Raw genomic sequence first — 18129 nt, forward strand, 5'->3', positions numbered from 1 at the left:
CTGTCCCATGATCCTCTCATATCCCTTTTGCCAATCACCTGTCCAGCTCCTGGCTCCATCCCTCCCCCTCCTGTTTTCTATCATTTTGGATCTCCCCCTCCCCCTCCCACTTTCAAATCTCTTACTAGCTCTTCCTTCAGTTAGTCCTGACGAAGGGTCTCAGACCGAAACACCGACTGTACCTCTTCCTAGAGATGCTGCCTGGCCTGCTGCATTCACCAGCAACTTTGATGTGTGTTGCTTGAATTTCCAGCATCTGCAGAATTCCTCGTGTTTACGTTAAAAACAGCAGTTAGACTGAAGACATGAAAAATCAATTTAAAGCAGTGGAACAACCCCATCTGTGAAGGAAAAAAAATGGGTACCTGAAATATTGAGTGCCAATCTATGTTTGGTCTCTCCTATGCAGAGCCTCCACTGTGAGCACCAAATGCACTACAAGTTCTTCCTGGGTTACAAGGCCCAAGTTATGACATCTCATACATATGAACATTGGAGAAACCAAAGCAGATTAGGTGATCACAATGGTGACCTTGAGCTGCCTGCCACTTGAATTCTTCAATCTGTGTATTTGATCTCTTGCACTGCTCCAAAGATGTCCATCACAAGAAGCACCTCATAATCTTATGAGGATACATTGGGACCGTAGCGAATTTAATACTATAGTTCTTTGAAAATGAGTTCTAAAGGCTTATGATGTAAAAAAAACAATCTGCATCTTGGTGTCCTTTCTAAGTTAGTGATCTCTAGATTCTCTAGTGCGCATGTGCTGGTCGTGCATGCAGCCTGGTACAGCCGTTTTCGATTAGTATTCTTACTTTTTAACTTACATTATTTTTTGCTTTTTTTTTCACGGTAACACGTCGAAGCTGCACCCTAACATGCTGGTAGAGAGAGTTTTATTTGGGTTTTTAGCGCTGGAAATAGTTACATCACGACACACGGGACAGAAGCAAGGTCGCACTGTGTATTCCAGGGACCAGCTGTTTGCGCTAATACCGGCCGGTTTAGCGAGCAGAGCGGCGGACACCCCTGCTGAAATCTGGAGGAAAACACACAGAGGATGCAGAGGGGATCACGAAGTCAAGGAAAGAGGACCGGATCAAGACAACAGAGACTTATGGAGAAGAGGAGTTTGCTGGGTAATAAAATGGACGAGTTCACGGCGCTAGCCAGGCGTCAGAGAACATTTCGGGAGTGCAGTGTTATGTGCTTCACTGGAACGGGGCTGCACGAGGACATTCCCGATCAAAACTTCTCCATGGATGGCTTCCAGGCCATTCCAGCTGACCGGAAGTGCACTGAGACTGGTAAGCGTAAAGCAGTTGGGTGCTTACTGTTCTGGTTAACAACAGATGGTGCAATCTGGGTCATATTACGATCGAGGAACGTGTTTGTAGACCGGATATTGAACTTTTTACTGTTGGACTTCGGCCACATTCCACCAAGATACAACACTGGGCAGCACGGGAGGTTGTTCCTGCCTGTGGCCATCGAACGGGCAACTCCTCCCATGGAGGGTCAAACACCCTGAGCCAATAGACTGGTCCTGGACTTATTTTCCATCTGGCATAGTTTGCATTTTGTTGTTTGATTGTTTGTGGTTTTTGTATTGCTATATTTACGCTCTATTCTTGGTTGGTGCGGCTGTAACGAAACCCAATTTCCCTCGGGATTAATAAAGTATATCTATCTATCTATCTCCACAGAAGGAACATATTGGCTCATAACCACATGGTACTTTTATTGTTCATCATTAAACGCAGTTGCTTTATATTTCAAAATAATTTTAATGTTTATTTCGATAAACTACTCCTTAGCAACGGGGTCGAGATTTAAACATGTCACTGGATCATTAGAACTTTCTCTCAGTGAAATAACCATTTGTTACCACATATGACAATATTCACTGATTTTCCATCATGAGACAGATATCATTATTTTGCAACATTTAACACATTAGTCATGTTAAGATATGGAGTTGGAGAAATTAAGTTGGAGTCAATAAAGGACAGGAAAGGAACTTCGATCACTAGAAACATGAGAAGGAAATCCAAAACAATAAACAGAAAACTGCGAGGAACTCAACATGTCAGGCAGCATCTATGGAAAAGAGTAAACAATTGAAGTTTTGGGCCTTTTTTAGGACTAAGAAGGAAGGGGAAAGATGTCTGAATCAAAAAGTGAAGAGGAATTAATTGATGTTTCAGGCCTAGACTCTTTATCAGGATAGCAAAGGAAGGGAGTAGAAGCTTGAAGCTTATTAGCTTCTCCTTTCCAGTCCTGACGAAAAATCTAGGGCCAAAATTCTATTTATTCCCCTCAGTAGATGCTGGCTAACTTGCTGTGTTCCTCAAGCATTTTGTATGTGCTGCTTAAGATTTCCAGCATCTGCAGAATCATTGGTGTTTGTTTATAAGAAACAGAGGTAAAGTTAAATTAGGCAGATGATTTTCCAAAATGAAATTAAAGATGAAGTACCCATATTCTTCAGCGAGGTTATCACAAAGGTTCCTACTGACCAAAAATTGACATTTTTTTCTGGAAGAAAATCTAATACCATGTACTACTCCCACTGAGAGTATCATCCCTCTGTTTTAGGTGGGCAAAAGCAACTCCTCTCAGTTAACCTACATCACTATTGAAGTTACAACTGACAGAACACAAAAAAGACTGATGCCTGTATTCACACATAAAAAAGAATTGTTTTGTCCTCATGCTTTGAAAAACACATTTTCCACATGATTAAACTGGAAGTCACTCACCTATCATCAATTTCCACTCTTTTCATGCTATGCAGGTGCAGCACAGCTAATATAATTGCCACCAGGAATATGACTGCACAACACACTCCAACACTGATGTAGAATACACGAGTGGAGGTGGTGGGAGCAACGTGAACTGCGTGAACTGTAGAATAATAAGCACATGGACAACAATTAAACCTAGCTACTCTCATGGTATTCAAAAGAGTGTAACTAGATATGCAGTAGACAAATAATGTCTGAAGACCAACTAGATTATTTGGGAAAACTACAGAAGTGGATTGGAAACGTTCAATTATGCACTTTATATAATCCATGAGAAAAAGTTAATTAAGGATCCTCAAAAGAGTAATCTTAAATTAAAGCTCATGGAATTGAAAGCAAATTAATCATTTTCTGAGGGTATTACCAGGGTGGTAGCATAGCAAAAAAAATGTATTCTAATTGGAAGGAAGTTAAATGAATTGACCTACAAGGACTTGAGTCTGTGGATAAATGTTCTGTTTATAGAACACAGAACAGTACGAGCCCTTCAGCCCATGATGCTGTGCTGATCTTTATATCAAGCTAACCCAGGGGTTCCCAAACTGGGGTCCACTGATTCCCCCAATTAATGGTAGGGGACCGTGGCAAAAAAAAGATTGGGAACCCCTGATCTAACACTTCTTCCCTCTACCAGAGCCCTACATTTTTCCTTCACCCATGTGCCTTTCTAAGAACATCTTAAATGTTCCTAATTATCTGGCTTTACCACTACCCTTGGCAGTGCCTTCCACGCACCTACCAGTTTCTGTGTTAAAAAACACAATATTGGACATCCCCCCCCCACCCCTCCCCCCCACCGCATCTGTACTTTACTCAAATCATTTTAAAATTATGCACCTCCTATTAGCTATTCCACCCTGGGAAAAGGTCTCTGGCTGTCCACTCCATCTGTGCCTCTTATCATCTTTTACACCTCTATCAAGTCACCTCAGGTGAGGTAACACTTCAACTGCGAATCTGTTGGGATTGTCCTTTGTATCTGGTACTCATGATGTGGTCTCCTCTACATTGGTGAAGCCCAACACTAATCGGGGGCTACTTAGTTGAGCACCTTTGCTTCATTGGCAAAAAGCAGAATGTCTTGGGAGTCGAGCATTTTAATTTGTGTTTCTATTCCTGTTCCAACATGTCAGACCATGGCCTCCTCTTTTGTCATAACGAGGCCACTCTCAGGGTGGAGGAGCAACACCTCATGTTCCTTCTAGGTAGCTTACAAACTGATGCTGAACACCGATTTTTCCTTCCAGTAAATTTTCCCATCCCCTTCCTTTTTCTTCTATTCTCCACTCTGGCCTCTTATCTCTTCTCCTCACCTGCCTACCACGTGCCCTGGTGCCCCTCTTTCTACCCATTCTCCTATAGACCACACTCCTCTCCGATTAGATTCCTTCTCGGGCTATTTACCTTTCCCACCCACCTGGCTTCACCTATTCACCTTCCAGCTGGTCCCTTTTCCACTCACCTCACCTTTTTAATCTGATATCTTCCTTTCCAGTTCTCAACTCAATTGTTTACTCATTTTCATAGATGCTGCCTGACCCGCAGAGTTCCTCCAGCATTTTGTGTGTTCCTCTCATCCGCCTTTGCTCCAAAGAGAAAACCCCTTAGCTCACTCAAACTGCCCTCATTAGGCATGTTCTCTAATCTCAGAGCATCTAGTTAATCTCCTCTGCACTCTCTCTAAAGCTTCCACATCCTTCCTATAAATGAACACACGAATCCAAGTGTAGTGTAATCAGAGTTTTATAGAATCAGAGAAGCATAGCACTTAAACAGGCCCACTGGCCATCTAATCCATGCCAAAACCATTTAAACCGTCTTCTATCGACCTGCACCAGGAACATAGCCCTCCATACCCCCAGTATCCATGTACTTATCTAAAGTTCTCTTTAACATTGAAATCGAGCTCAAATGCACCATTTGTGCTGGCAGCTCATTCTACACATTCACAACCCTCTGAGTGAAGAAGTTTTCCCTTATGTTCTACTTGAATTTCTTAACTCTTAACCCATGACTTCTAGTTGTAGTCACACCAAACTTCAGTGGAAAAAGCCTGCTTGTATTTACCCTATCTATACCCTTTGTAGTTTTGAATACCTCTATCAAATCTCCTCTCAATCTTCTATGTTCTAAGGAACAAAATCCTAACCTATTCAATTTTATAGTTCCCTAATGGCAAATCAAGTATCACACTCTCTCTCGTTAGGACTTCTACGTATTGATGAAGGAAACTTACCAGACAACATTTGACAAACTCTATCCCATCTAGCCCTTTTACAGTATGGGAGTCCCAGTCAGTATGTGGAAAGTTAAAATCACCTACTATAACAACCTTATGTTTCTTACTTCAGTCTGCAATCTCTTTATAAATTTGTTCCTCTAAATCCCTATGACTGTAATATAACCGCATTTAATGTGGTCATACCTTCCTTATTTCTCAGTTCCACCCATAACACCTCACTAGTCAATTTCTCCAGCTTGTCCTGATGGAGTACTGCTGTAACATTTTCCCTGACAATTAACGCCACCCCTCCACCTTTAATCCTGGAATACTGAGCTGTCAGTCCTGCCCCTCCTGCAACCAAGACTCACTAATGGCGACAACATCACAATTCCAGGTGTTGATCCATTTCCTGAGCTCATCCGCCTTTCCAATGATATTTCTTGCATTGAAACATATGCAGCTCAGGAGACTAGTCGCATCATGCTTAACCTTCTGATTCCTGATTCTGTCTGACGTCTTACCAACATCTGCCTGCACAGCCTCTCCACAACTGTTCTGGCACTCTTGATTCCCATCCTCCTGCAACTCTAGTTTACACCCCACTGTGCAGCAGTAACAAACCTTCCCACTAGGATATTAGTCCCCCCTCCAGTTCAGGTGCAAACCATCCCTTCTGTATGGTTTCCATGTTCTCTGGAAGAGAGCCCAATAATCCAAAGATCTTATGCCCTCCCTCCTATACCAAATCCTTAGCCACATGTTAAACTGCTTAATATTCCGCGTTCTGGCCTCACTAGCACACAGCATGGGTAGCAATCCAGAGATCTCAGCCTTGGAGGTCTTACCCTTTAACTTAGCATCTAATTCCCTATGTTCTCTATGCAGAACCTCATCACTTGCCCTACCCATGTCATTGGTACCTACATGAGCCACAACCTCTGGCTGTTCACCTTCCCACTTTAGAATGTTGAAGACTCGATCCGAGATGTTCCAGATACTGGCACCTGGGAGGCAACAAACCATCCAGGAATCTTATTCTCACCCACAAAATCTCCTGTCTGTTCCCCTAACTAACGAATCCCCTATCACCATAGCACGCCTCTTCTCCCCCCTTTCTCTTGAGTCACAGAGGCAGACTCAGTGCCAGAAAACAGACCGCTATGACATTCCTCCATGGGGTCATTTCCCCTCCCCTCAACAGTATCCAAAGTAGTATGTCTGTTGTTGTGGGGAATGGCCAGAAGGGTACTCTGTACTGGCTCCTTAACCCCTTTCCCCTTCCTGAAATCACCCAGTTTCCTGTGTCCTGCACCTTGGCGTAACTACCTCTCAATACGTCTTATCTATTCCCCTTCAGCCTCCTGAAAGAGTAGATGTTCATCCAGTTCCAGCTCCAACTCTTTATCACAGATTGTTAGAAGCTCTAGCTGGATGCACTTCTTGCAGTTGTAGTTGGGACACTGGAGGTTTCCCTACCTTCCCACATCCCACGAGAGGAGCATTCAACTATTCTGGCCTGGAGGCAAGGCCCTAAAATCCCCGGCTTTGCCTGCTCCTGGCGACCGAGGCTGAGGCTGAATCGTTCGGATAGAGATGGTGCTCGGTACTCGGTGTCGGAGGGCTGATCGGAGGCTCAAAGTTTTCGGACGACTCAGAGTCGGACTGCGGTCGGGGATGGCAGGGAGAGTTTTCTTCCTTCTCCCGTCTGCGTGAGATGTGGGACATTCGTGAGACTTCGAACTTTTTTACTGTGCCATGGCCTGTTCTTCATCAAGTTATGGTATTGTTGCACTGTTGTAACTATATGTTATAATTATGTGCAAACAACAGGAATTCTGCAGATGCTGGAAATTCAAGCAACACACATCAAAGTTGCTGGTGAACGCAGCAGGCCAGGCAGCATCTATAGGAAGAGGCGCAGTCGACGTTTCAGGCCGAGACCCTTCGTCAGGACGAACTGAAGGAAGAGTGAGTAAGGGATTTGAAAGCTGGAGGGGGAGATGCAAAATGATAGGAGAAGACAGGAGGGGGAGGGATAGAGCCAAGAGCTGGACAGGTGATAGGCAAAAGGGGATACGAGAGGATCATGGGACAGGAGGTCCGGGAAGAAAGACAAGGGGGGGTGACCCAGAGGATGGGCAAGAGGTATATTCAGAGGGACAGAGGGAGAAAAAGGAGAGTGAGAGAAAGAATGTGTGCATAAAAATGAGTAACAGATGGGGTACGAGGGGGAGGTGGGGCCTTAGCGGAAGTTAGAGAAGTCGATGTTCATACCATCAGGTTGGAGGCTACCCAGACGGAATATAAGGTGTTGTTCCTCCAACCTGAGTGTGGCTTCATCTTTACAGTAGAGGAGGCCGTGGATAGACATGTCAGAATGGGAATGGGATGTGGAATTAAAATGTGTGGCCACTGGGAGATCCTGCTTTCTCTGGCGGACAGAGCGTAGATGTTCAGCAAAGCAGTCTCCCAGTCTGCGTCGGGTCTCACCAATATATAAAAGGCCACATCGGGAGCACCGGACGCAGTATATCACCCCAGTCGACTCACAGGTGAAGTGATGCCTCACCTGGAAGGACTGTTTGGGGCCCTGAATGGTGGTAAGGGAGGAAGTGTAAGGGCATGTGTAGCACTTGTTCCGCTTACACGCATAAGTGCCAGGAGGGAGATCAGTGGGGAGGGATGGGGGGGACGAATGGACAAGGGAGTTGTGTAGGGAGCGATCCCTGCGGAATGCAGAGAGAGGCGGGGAGGGAAAGATATGCTTAGTGGTGGGATCCCGTTGGAGGTGGCGGAAGTTACGGAGAATAATATGTTGGACCCGGAGGCTGGTGGGGTGGTAGGTGAGGACCAGGGGAACCCTATTCCTAGTGGGGTGGTGGGAGGATGGAGTGAGAGCAGATGTACGTGAAATGGGGGAGATGCGTTTAAGAGCAGAGTTGATAGTGGAGGAAGGGAAGCCCCTTTCTTTAAAAAATGAAGACATCTCCCTCGTCCTAGAATGAAAAGCCTCATCCTGAGAGCAGATGCGGCGGAGACGGAGGAATTGCGAGAAGGGGATGGCGTTTTTGCAAGAGACAGGGTGAGAAGAGGAATAGTCCAGATAGTTGTGAGAGTCAGTAGGCTTATAGTAGACATCAGTGGATAAGCTGTCTCCAGAGACAGAGACAGAAAGATCTAGAAAGGGGAGGGAGGTGTCAGAAATGGACCAGGTAAACTTGAGGGCAGGGTGAAAGTTGGAGGCAAAGTTAATAAAGTTAACGAGTTCTGCATGCGTGCAGGAAGCAGCGCCAATGCAGTCGTCGATGTAGCGAAGGAAAAGTGGGGGACAGATACCAGAATAGGCACGGAACATAGATTGTTCCACAAACCCAACAAAAAGGCAGGCATAGCTAGGACCCATACGGGTGCCCATAGCTACACCTTTAGTTTGGAGGAAATGGGAGGAGCAAAAGGAGAAATTATTAAGAGTAAGGACTAATTCTGCTAGACGGAGCAGAGTGGTGGTAGAGGGGAACTAATTAGGTCTGGAATCCAAAAAGAAGCGTAGAGCTTTGAGACCTTCCTGATGGGGGATGGAAGTATATAGGGACTGGACATCCAAGGTGAAAATAAAGCGGTGGGGGCCAGGGAACTTAAAATCATCGAAAAGTTTAAGAGCGTGAGAAGTGTCACGAACATAGGTCGGAAGGGATTGAACAAGGGGTGATAAAACAGTGTCCAGGTATGCAGAATACGAGGATATGCGGGATACGAGAGGATCTGTGGTACTGTGGATCTGTGGATGTCCCCCACATCCCTCCCCACTGATCTCCCTCCTGGCACTTATGCGTGTAAGCGGAACAAGTGCTACACATGCCCTTACACTTCCTCCCTTACCACCATTCAGGGCCCCAAACAGTCCTTCCAGATGAGGCATCACTTCACCTGTGAGTCGACTGGGGTGATATACTGCGTCCGGTGCTCCCGATGTGGCCTTTTATATATTGGTGAGACCCGACGCAGACTGGGAGACCGCTTTGCTGAACATCTACGCTCTGTCCGCCAGAGAAAGCAGGATCTCCCAGTGGCCACACATTTTAATTCCACATCCCATTCCCATTCTGACATGTCTATCCACGGTCTCCTCTACTGTAAAGATGAAGCCACACTCAGGTTGGAGGAACAACACCTTATATTCCGTCTGGGTAGCCTCCAACCTGATGGCATGAACATTGACTTCTCTAACTTCCGCTAGGCCCCACCTCCCCCTCGTACCCCATTTGTTACTCTTTTTAATGCACACATTCTTTCTCTCACTCTCCTTTTTCTCCCTCTGTCCCTCTGAATATACCTCTTGCCCATCCTCTGGGTCACCCCCCCCCCCGTCTTTCTTCCCGGACCTCCTGTCCCATGATCCTCTCGTATCCCCTTCTGCCTATCACCTGTCCAGCTCTCGGCTCCATCCCTCCCCCTCCTGTCTTCTCCTATCATTTTGCATCTCCCCCTCCCCCTCCAGCTTTCAAATCCCTTACTCACTCTTCCTTCAGTTAGTCCTGACGAAGGGTCTCGGCCTGAAACGTCGACTGCGCCTCTTCCTATAGATGCTGCCTGGCCTGCTGCGTTCACCAGCAACTTTGATGTGTGTTGTTATAATTATGTGGTTTTGTTAGTTTTTCAGTCATGGTCTGTCCTGTGTTTTTGTGATATCACACCGGAGGAATATTGTATCATTTCTTAATGCATGCATTACTAAATGACAATAAATGACTAGTCCTGACGAAGGGTCTCGGCCTGAAACGTCGACTGTGCCTCTTCCTAGAGATGCTGCCTGGCCTGCTGCGTTCACCAGCAACTTTGATGTGTGTTGCTTGAATTTCCAGCATCTGCAGAATTCCTGTTGTATGCATCCAACCAATATACTCTGCACCACACATCTGGAGAAGTTTGTCAATCTTTCAGATGTCATACCGAATCTTCACATATTTCTACGTAAGTAGAGGTGCTACTGTGCTTCCCTCATAATTGCACACGTCAGGTCCATAACAGATCCTCAGAAATGATAACTCCAAGGAATTTAAAGTTGCTGACATGCTCCACATCAGATTCCCCGATGCCACTCCTCCATCCATATCTGCACCTGTTCTTTATCCTACTGTATCCTTTGATAGTCTTCTATACCATCCACATCACCATCAACCTTTATATCATCTGTAAACTTACCAATCCACTCTGTTTCTTTCCGGGTCATTCATACGCAGAATAGCACGAACACCACTAGTCACAGACCTCCAGCCAGAATATCCCATCAAACAGTACCCTGCCTTCAATGGGCAAGCCAATTCCAATTCACCACAGATCCCATGCATCTCAATCTTCTAGAGAAACCCCTCCATGAGGGACTTTATCAAATGCCTGACTAAAATCAATACAGACAACAAGCCCAACTTCAGTCATCTCCTCAAAAACGTCAATTGAATTACTAAGTCATGGTGTTGCCTTGCATAAAGTTATGATGACTGTCCTTAATAAGGCCATAATTTTCCAAATGTTCATAAATGCTATCGTTAAGAAACATCTCCAGTAACTTCCCTACCACTGTGTGAAACTCATTGTTCAATGGATTCCATGAATATCCCTACTTACCTTCTCGAATAATGGAACAACATTAGCTACTCGCCAGTGTTACCCTGTCTGTGGCTAGAGAGGACATGACAATATTCGGCAGGTTCCAGCAATGACCCTTTTCATAACCTGGGGACCTATTAATCTACCTTCCTGTTCTTTAGAAGACCCAACACTACCTCCTTATCTTGAAATGCCCAGCATATTATCACACTCCACAGTGATCTCCATATCCTACATTCCTTCTCCTTGGTAAATAGTGATCATACAGCAATAAAAGTGTGCAAAACTATCACACAAAAAGCTCACTCCATTAATAATTTTTGCTTACCAAGGATATAAAGGCATGTAGAGCTAAGAATTGGAAACAGCAATTAATTTGCTGAACACTGCAATTTTACGTACTGAACAGCCTTTTCATGCAAAACCTGTTCTGACAGAGATGTAATGATCACTGTCTGGCTTAGGAGCATTAAGGATCAAAAGGTATGGTTTTGTCCATTTAGGACTGAAATGTCCCTTGACTCAGAGAACCACAGAACCATAAAACATTACAGCACAGAAACAGGCCTTTTGGCCCTTCTTGGCTGTGCCGAACCATTTTTCTGCCTAGTCCCACTGACTTCCACCTGGACCATATCCATCCATACACCTCTCATCCATGTACCCGTCCAAGTTTTTCTTAAATGTTAAAAGTAAGCCCGCATTTACCACTTCATCTGGCAGCTCATTCCACACTCCCACCGCTCTCTGTGTGAAGAAGCCCCCCCAATGTTCTCTTTAAACTTTTCCCCCTTCACCCTTAACCCATGTCCTCTGGTTTTTTTCTCCCCTAGCCTCAGTGGAAAAAGCCTGCTTGCATTCACTCTATCTATACCCATCATAATTTTATATACCTCTATCAAATCTCCCCTCATTCTTCTACGCTCCAGGGAATAAAGTCCTAACCGACTTAACCTTTCTCTGTAACTCACTTTGTCAAATCCCGGTGTTACATGCTCAAGGAGATCTGTTTTTTTTTGTGAGAATGATGTAGTGGTCTTTTGGAGGTCACCTGATGTGATTTTCCCACCGATGTGAGGTCACGTGATGACATGTGCCCCGTGACTATATAAGGGTCGACTCAGGTGACGCAGTGGGATTTTTGAGTTTGTAGATTTCCAGGTAGAACGTGTTGTGCCTCCGTTTCTGTTGCGTGTTTGTTTTTGTGACGCAGTTTCATTTTTAAAATGGAGGGTGCATTCTCTTATAAGATACAGTATATTTGGACTGGGAATTTGTGGCTGGAAGTGCCAATTTACTCATTTCCGACAGTTGAAGGGAGAGTGAAGAATTCATCGAAGTGAAGGATCGAAAGAAATCAGCATCGTTTGGCAGTTTAATAAAGAATCGACCTTATTGAGTCTTCGTTGGAGGAGAACCTGCATCGGGATAACTCTTGCAAAAGGGCAATGAGTTCATGCAAAAAGGTGCTCTCTCTCTCTCTAAAGGAATTTAAGGTCAGTCGATTTAAACTGTTTATTTTCGGCATCGTGAATCCTGTGGACAGAACCAGCATGTAAAGTTGAGTCTGTGAAGAAATCCTTCTCCAGAGAAGTCTCTCCCAATTGAATGCGTAAAACTGTTGGACTTTCAAAGTTATCACTTTAAGAACTATATCTGACTGTATCGCTTTAAGAACTGTTTTCGCATTTAACACTTTAAGAACCAGAGCCGAGTGGAGTTGGTGAACGGCTGCATATCTGTTAACTTCCGGTTAAAGTTTTCCATTTTTTTTCTCCCCTCATCGTTTATACGTGTTTAATAAATGTTTGGTTGTTTTTGATCTAACCTGTCTCGATTAATATTCATTGTTGCCGGTTATGTAACACCAGCAACAACCTTGTAAGCCTTCTCTGCACTGTTTCAACCTTACTAATATCCTTCCTTTAATTTGGTGAACAAAACTGTACACAATACTCCAAATTCGGCCTCACCAATGCCTTATACAACCTCACCATAACATTCCAACTCTTATACTCAATACTTTGATTTATACAGGCCAATGTACCAAAAGCTCCCTTTACAACCCTAGACACGAGGAAATCTGCAGATGCTGGAAATTCAAGCAACACACACAAAATGCTGGTGAACGCAGCAGGTCAGGCAGCATTTATAGGAAGAGGTACAGTCGACGTTTCGGGCAGGACCCTTCGTCAGACCTGGGATTTATCTACTCTGATTTGCCTTAGGATAGCAAGCACTTCCTCCTCCTCAATCTGTACAGGTTCCATGACCTCACTACGTGTTTGCCTTATTTCCATAGGCTCCATGCCAGTTTCCTCAGTAAATACAGACGCAAGAACCCCATTTAAGATCTCCATTTCTTTTGGTTCCATACATAGCCAACCACTCTGATCTTCAAGAGGACCAATTTTATCCCTTACTATCCTTTTGCTCTTAATATACCTGTAGAAGCTCTTTGGATTATCCTTCACCTTGACTGCCAAAGCAACCTCATGTCTTCTTTTAGCCCTCCTGATTTCTTAAGTTTTTTTTTGCACTTTTTATACTCCTCAAGCACCTTATTTGCTCCCTGTTTCCTGTACGTGTCATACATCTCTCTCTTCTTCTTTAACAAAGTTCCAATACCCCTTGAGAACCAAGGTTCCTTATTCTTATTCACTTTGCCTTCAATCCTGACAGGAACGTACAAACTCTGCGCTCTCAAACTTTCTCCTTTGAAGGCCTCCCACTTACCAATCACATCCTTGCCAGAGAACAACTTGTCCCAATCCACACTTTTTAAGATCCTTTCACATTTCTTCAACTTTGGCCTTTTTCCAGTTTAGAACCTCAACCCAAGGACCAGATCTATCTTTATCCATGATCAAGTTGAAACTAATGGTGTTATGATCACTGGAACCAAAATGTTCCCCTACACACACTTCTGTCACCTGTCCTAACTCGTTTCCTAATAGGAGATCTAATATTGCATCCTCTCTATATATTGATTTAGAAAACTTTCTTGAACACATTTTACAAACACTACCCCATCTAGACCTTTAACAGTATGGGAATCCCAATCAACATGTGGAAAATTAAAATCCCCTACTGTCACAACTTTATGTTTCCTGCAGTTGTCTGCTATCTTTCTGCAGATTTGCTCCTCCAATTCTCGCTGACTATTGGGTGGTCTATAATACAAGCCCATTAACATGGTCATACCTTTCCTGTTTCTCAGCTCCACCCATATGGCCTCGGTAGACAAGCCCTCTAATCTGTCCCGCCTGAGCACTGCTGTAACATTTTCCCTGACCAGCAATGCCACCCCCCCCCCACCCTTCATTCCTCTGCCTCTATCACGTCTGAAACATCAAAACCCTGGAACATTAAGCTGTCAGTCCTGCCCCTCCTGCAGCCAAGTTTCACTAACGGCTATAATGTTGTAATTCCATGTGTCAATCCACGCCCTCAGCTCGTCAGTCTTCCCCACAATACTCCTTGCATTGAAATACACACCGCCACACACAAGCCTTCTATTTGTGACTTTGCATGAACTCTTAACGTCATTTATTTTCACCACTGCTCCACCATCTGCTCTGGCACTCTGGTTCCCATCCCCCTGCAAATCTAGTTTAAACCCTCCCCAAAAGCACTAACAAACCTCCCTGCAAGGATATTGATCCCCTTGTAGTTCAGGTGTAACCCATCTCTCTTGTACAGGTCCCACCTGCCCCAGAAGAGGTCCCAATGATCCTGAAATCTGAAACCTTGCCCCCACCACCAGTTTCCCAGCCACATGTTCATCCTCCAGAGCATCCTATTCTTACCCTCACTGGCACGTGGCACAGGTAGCAATCCCGAGATTACCACCCTCGAGGTCCTGCTTTTTATCTTCCTACCAAGCTCTCTATACTCACTATTCAAGACCTCCTCACTCTTTCTTCCTATGTCATTGGTACCAATATGTACCATGACATCTGCTGATCACCCTTCCACTTCAGAATGCTGTGCACGCGATCAGAGACATCCCTGACCCTGGCACCCAGGAGGCAACAAACTATCCGGGAGTCTCTGTCACGACCACAGAACCTCCTGTCTGTACCTCTAACTATCGAGTCCCCTATCACTACCGCTCTCCTCTTCTTCCACCCTCCCTTCTGCACTGCAGAACCAGACTCAGTGCCAGAGATCTGGCTGCCACAGCTTGTCCCAGGTAAGTCACCCCCCCACCAACAGTATCAAATCTGTATACTTGTTGTTGAGGGGAATGGCCAATAGGGGAACCCTGCTCTGCCTACCCTTTCCCCTTCCCTCTCCTGACAGTGACCCAATTACATGTGCGCTGCTCCTTTGGCGTAACTACCTCCCTGAAGCTACTATCTATAAACATCCTCATTCTCCCAAATGATCCGGAGGTCAACCACCTCCTGTTCCAGTTCCCTAACGCGGTTTGTTAGCAGCTGCAGCTGGATGCACTTCTTGCAGGTGTCATTGTCAGGGACACTGGAGGTCTCCCCGACTTCCCACATTCTGCAAGAGGAGCATTCCAATATCCTGCCTGGCATTCTCTCTACTCTAAACAAACAAAACAAAACTTACCAGAACCTACCCTTGCCTCTGCCTGTTGAGCCAAAGCTGTCCCACTCTGCTCCCTCTCACCTCACTGCCCGCTGTATATGGTGGTCTTTTTTTTTAATCTTTGGCGCTCTACGTCACGCACCTGCGCACCTGAGCAGAGTAAAAATCCTACTCCTTCTCTCTCAGCCTCTTGCTCCGATTTTTAAAAAAAAAGGTTGTACATTTTGGAATTGCCAGTCCAAAGAGTGGTGATTGAGTGCATGGAGAGCTGAGATCTATGTAACTTTGCCACAAAAGAATTTCCTGTGGGAGACACTTACAGTTTGGTGGCAGTTCCAGAGTGCCAGGCAGCAGAAGTGGATGAAGTTGCCATTACTAGGGAAAAGATTCTTTGGAAACTGAAAGATCTGAAAGTAGATAAGTCACTTGGACCAGATGGTGTACACCCTAGGATTCTGAAATGGTTCCAGAAGACTGGAAAATTGCAAATGTCACTCCACTCTTCAACAAGGTAGAGAGGCAGAAGAAAGGAAATTATAGACCAATTAGTCTGACATTAGTGTTGAGAAGATGTTGGAGTTGAATGTTAAGGATGTGGTTTCAGGGTGCTTGGAGTACATAATAAAATAGGCCAGAAACAGCATGATTTCCACAAGGGAAAATCTTGTCTGACAAATCTGTTGGAATTCTTTGAAGAAATAACAAGCAGGATAGATAAAGGAGAATCAGTGGATGTTATGTACTTGGATTTTCATAGGCCTTTTAACAAAGTGCCACGCATGAGGCTGCTTAACAAGTTAAAAGCCCATGGTATCTCAGGAAAGATACTAGCACAGATAAAGCAATGGCTGATTGGCAGGAGGGAAAGAGTGGGAATAAAGTGAGCCTTTTCTGGTTGGCTGCCAGTGACTAGTGTTGTACCACAGCAGTCTGTGTTGAAACTGCTTCTTTTTAACATTATATGTCAATGACTTGGATGATAGAATTGATGGGTTTGTTGCAATGTTTGGGGATGTTACAAAGACAGGTGAGGGGGTGGTAGTTTTGAGGAAGTAGAGAGTAGTAGGACTTAGATAGATTACGAGAATGGACAAAGAAGTGGCAGTAGGAATAGTGTTGGAATAGCATGCACTTCAGACTATTTTCTAAATGGAGAGAAAGCTCAAAAATCTGAGGCATAAATGGAATTGGGAGACCTTATGCAGGATTCCCTAAAGGTTAATTTACAGGTTGAGTCAGTGGTAAGGAAGACAAATGTGATGTTTGAAAGCACTGTTGTGGCCTCACTTGGGATTATTGTGAGCAGTTTTGGGTCCCTCATCTTAAAAAGTATATGCTGACACTGGAAGGGGTTCAAATTAAGTTCTCAAAAATGATTTCAGGATTGAACAGCTTGACATATGAAGAATGTTGATTGCTCTGGGCCTATATTCACTAGAATTAAGAAGAATGAGGTGTGATGTAATTGAAACCTATCGAATGGTGAAAGGCTTCGATAGAGTGGCTGTAGAGAGGATGTTTCCTGTGGTGGGGGGGTCCAGGGCCAGAGGACACAGCCTCAGAATAGAAGGGCATTCTTTTAGAATGGAGATAAGGAGCCATTTCTTTCGCCAGAGAGTGGTGAATCTGTGGAATTCATTGCCACAGGTGGCTGTGGAGGCCAAGTCTTTATATACATTTAAGGCAGAGGTTTGTTAGATTCTTAATTGGGCAGAGCATGAAGGATACAGGGAGAGGACATGAGATTGGGGCTGAGAGGAAAAATGGATCAGCCATAATGAAATGGCGCACTAGGCTCGATTGGCCAAATGGCCTAATTCTGCTTCTATATCTTATGGCCTGATTTGGAAACTGTGGGGAAAGTGGACTCAAACTAGTGGATCAACTATATGTTTCTTCATACAATGGCAAAGCAAGCTCAAGGAGTCATATCATGAATTCCTAATACTAACTCTTAGGCATTTACTGTATTTAGTTGATCTAACTCCTATTGTAACCATAGACAACCTTCTTTACCTATCCATCACACCAATTTTTGTTGTTATTCACAAACTAATTATGCCACTACATTCTAATCTAAATTGCAAATATACGTGATACAGAGAGCCCAGTACTGATCCCCAAGGCACACAACTAGTCACGGGCCATTAATTTGATAAACATCCCTTCATTGCCGCCCTCTGATTCCTTCTATCAGCCAACGAGCTAAGCGACACTTAAGACAGCCTCCAACCTGATGGCATGAACACTGATTTCCCTATATTCTGACAATTTCCCCCCTCCCTCTTTTCTCTTCTTCCATTTAACAATCTGGCTTACCTCTCATGATTTCTCCACCCCTGCCTATTATCTCCCTGTTGTGCTCCACTTTTAAAAGCCTGATCTTTGGCAGCCATCCCTTTACTTGCTGACAGCATCTCCTAATCAACCTTTGTAAATTCATGTTTAATGCCATCAGAATAGCCTTGTCCCAATTTAGGGCTTGTGCATCAGCCGTATCTTATTTAAGTATTCTAACATTAATAGAATTATGATCACTGTTTCAAAGTGTGCCCCAACTGGCACATCTGCCCAGTCTCATTTCCCAGGAGGAGATCAAGTGTGCCTCCTCTATAGTAGGGCCATCTACATAAGGCCATCGCTAAAAGCGATAAACTTGGCTTACCCTGTAAAATCAAAATTTACTAACCAGCCAGGGTGTTATCCTTGATTCCGATTTGAATTTTAAATCCCACATAAAGAAAGTGATCAGAGAAGCATTTCTACAGTTGAGAAAAATTGTAAAGGTACATTCATTTTTGTCATGTAGAGATGCTGAAAAGCCTTGACTGTATATTGAATAGATTACTGGCCTTCCAAGGCAGTCTATTGACAAACTTCAGCTTCTTCAGAATGCCACTGCTAGACTTTTAATCAGAACCAGGATGA

General features: G+C 44.4%; 1 protein-coding gene across 4 annotated transcripts in view; it reads right to left on the reverse strand.

Moving 5' to 3' along the window:
• ryk (receptor like tyrosine kinase) overlaps positions 1-18129 on the reverse strand; it is a 408854-nt gene that overhangs the window by 212149 nt on the left and 178576 nt on the right. For all 4 annotated transcript variants that reach the window (XR_010017706.1, XR_010017704.1, XR_010017705.1 and 1 more), the window contains exon 6: positions 2766-2910. Coding sequence is in view for 1 of the 4 variants with exons in the window: in XM_063046162.1 (XP_062902232.1) it covers positions 2766-2910 (145 nt within the window). In the remaining 3 variants the exon portion in view is untranslated. The remainder of the gene's footprint in view (positions 1-2765; positions 2911-18129) is intronic.

This window comes from Mobula hypostoma, chromosome 4 (genome assembly GCF_963921235.1).
Source record: "Mobula hypostoma chromosome 4, sMobHyp1.1, whole genome shotgun sequence".
NCBI classification, from domain to species: domain Eukaryota; kingdom Metazoa; phylum Chordata; class Chondrichthyes; order Myliobatiformes; family Myliobatidae; genus Mobula; species Mobula hypostoma.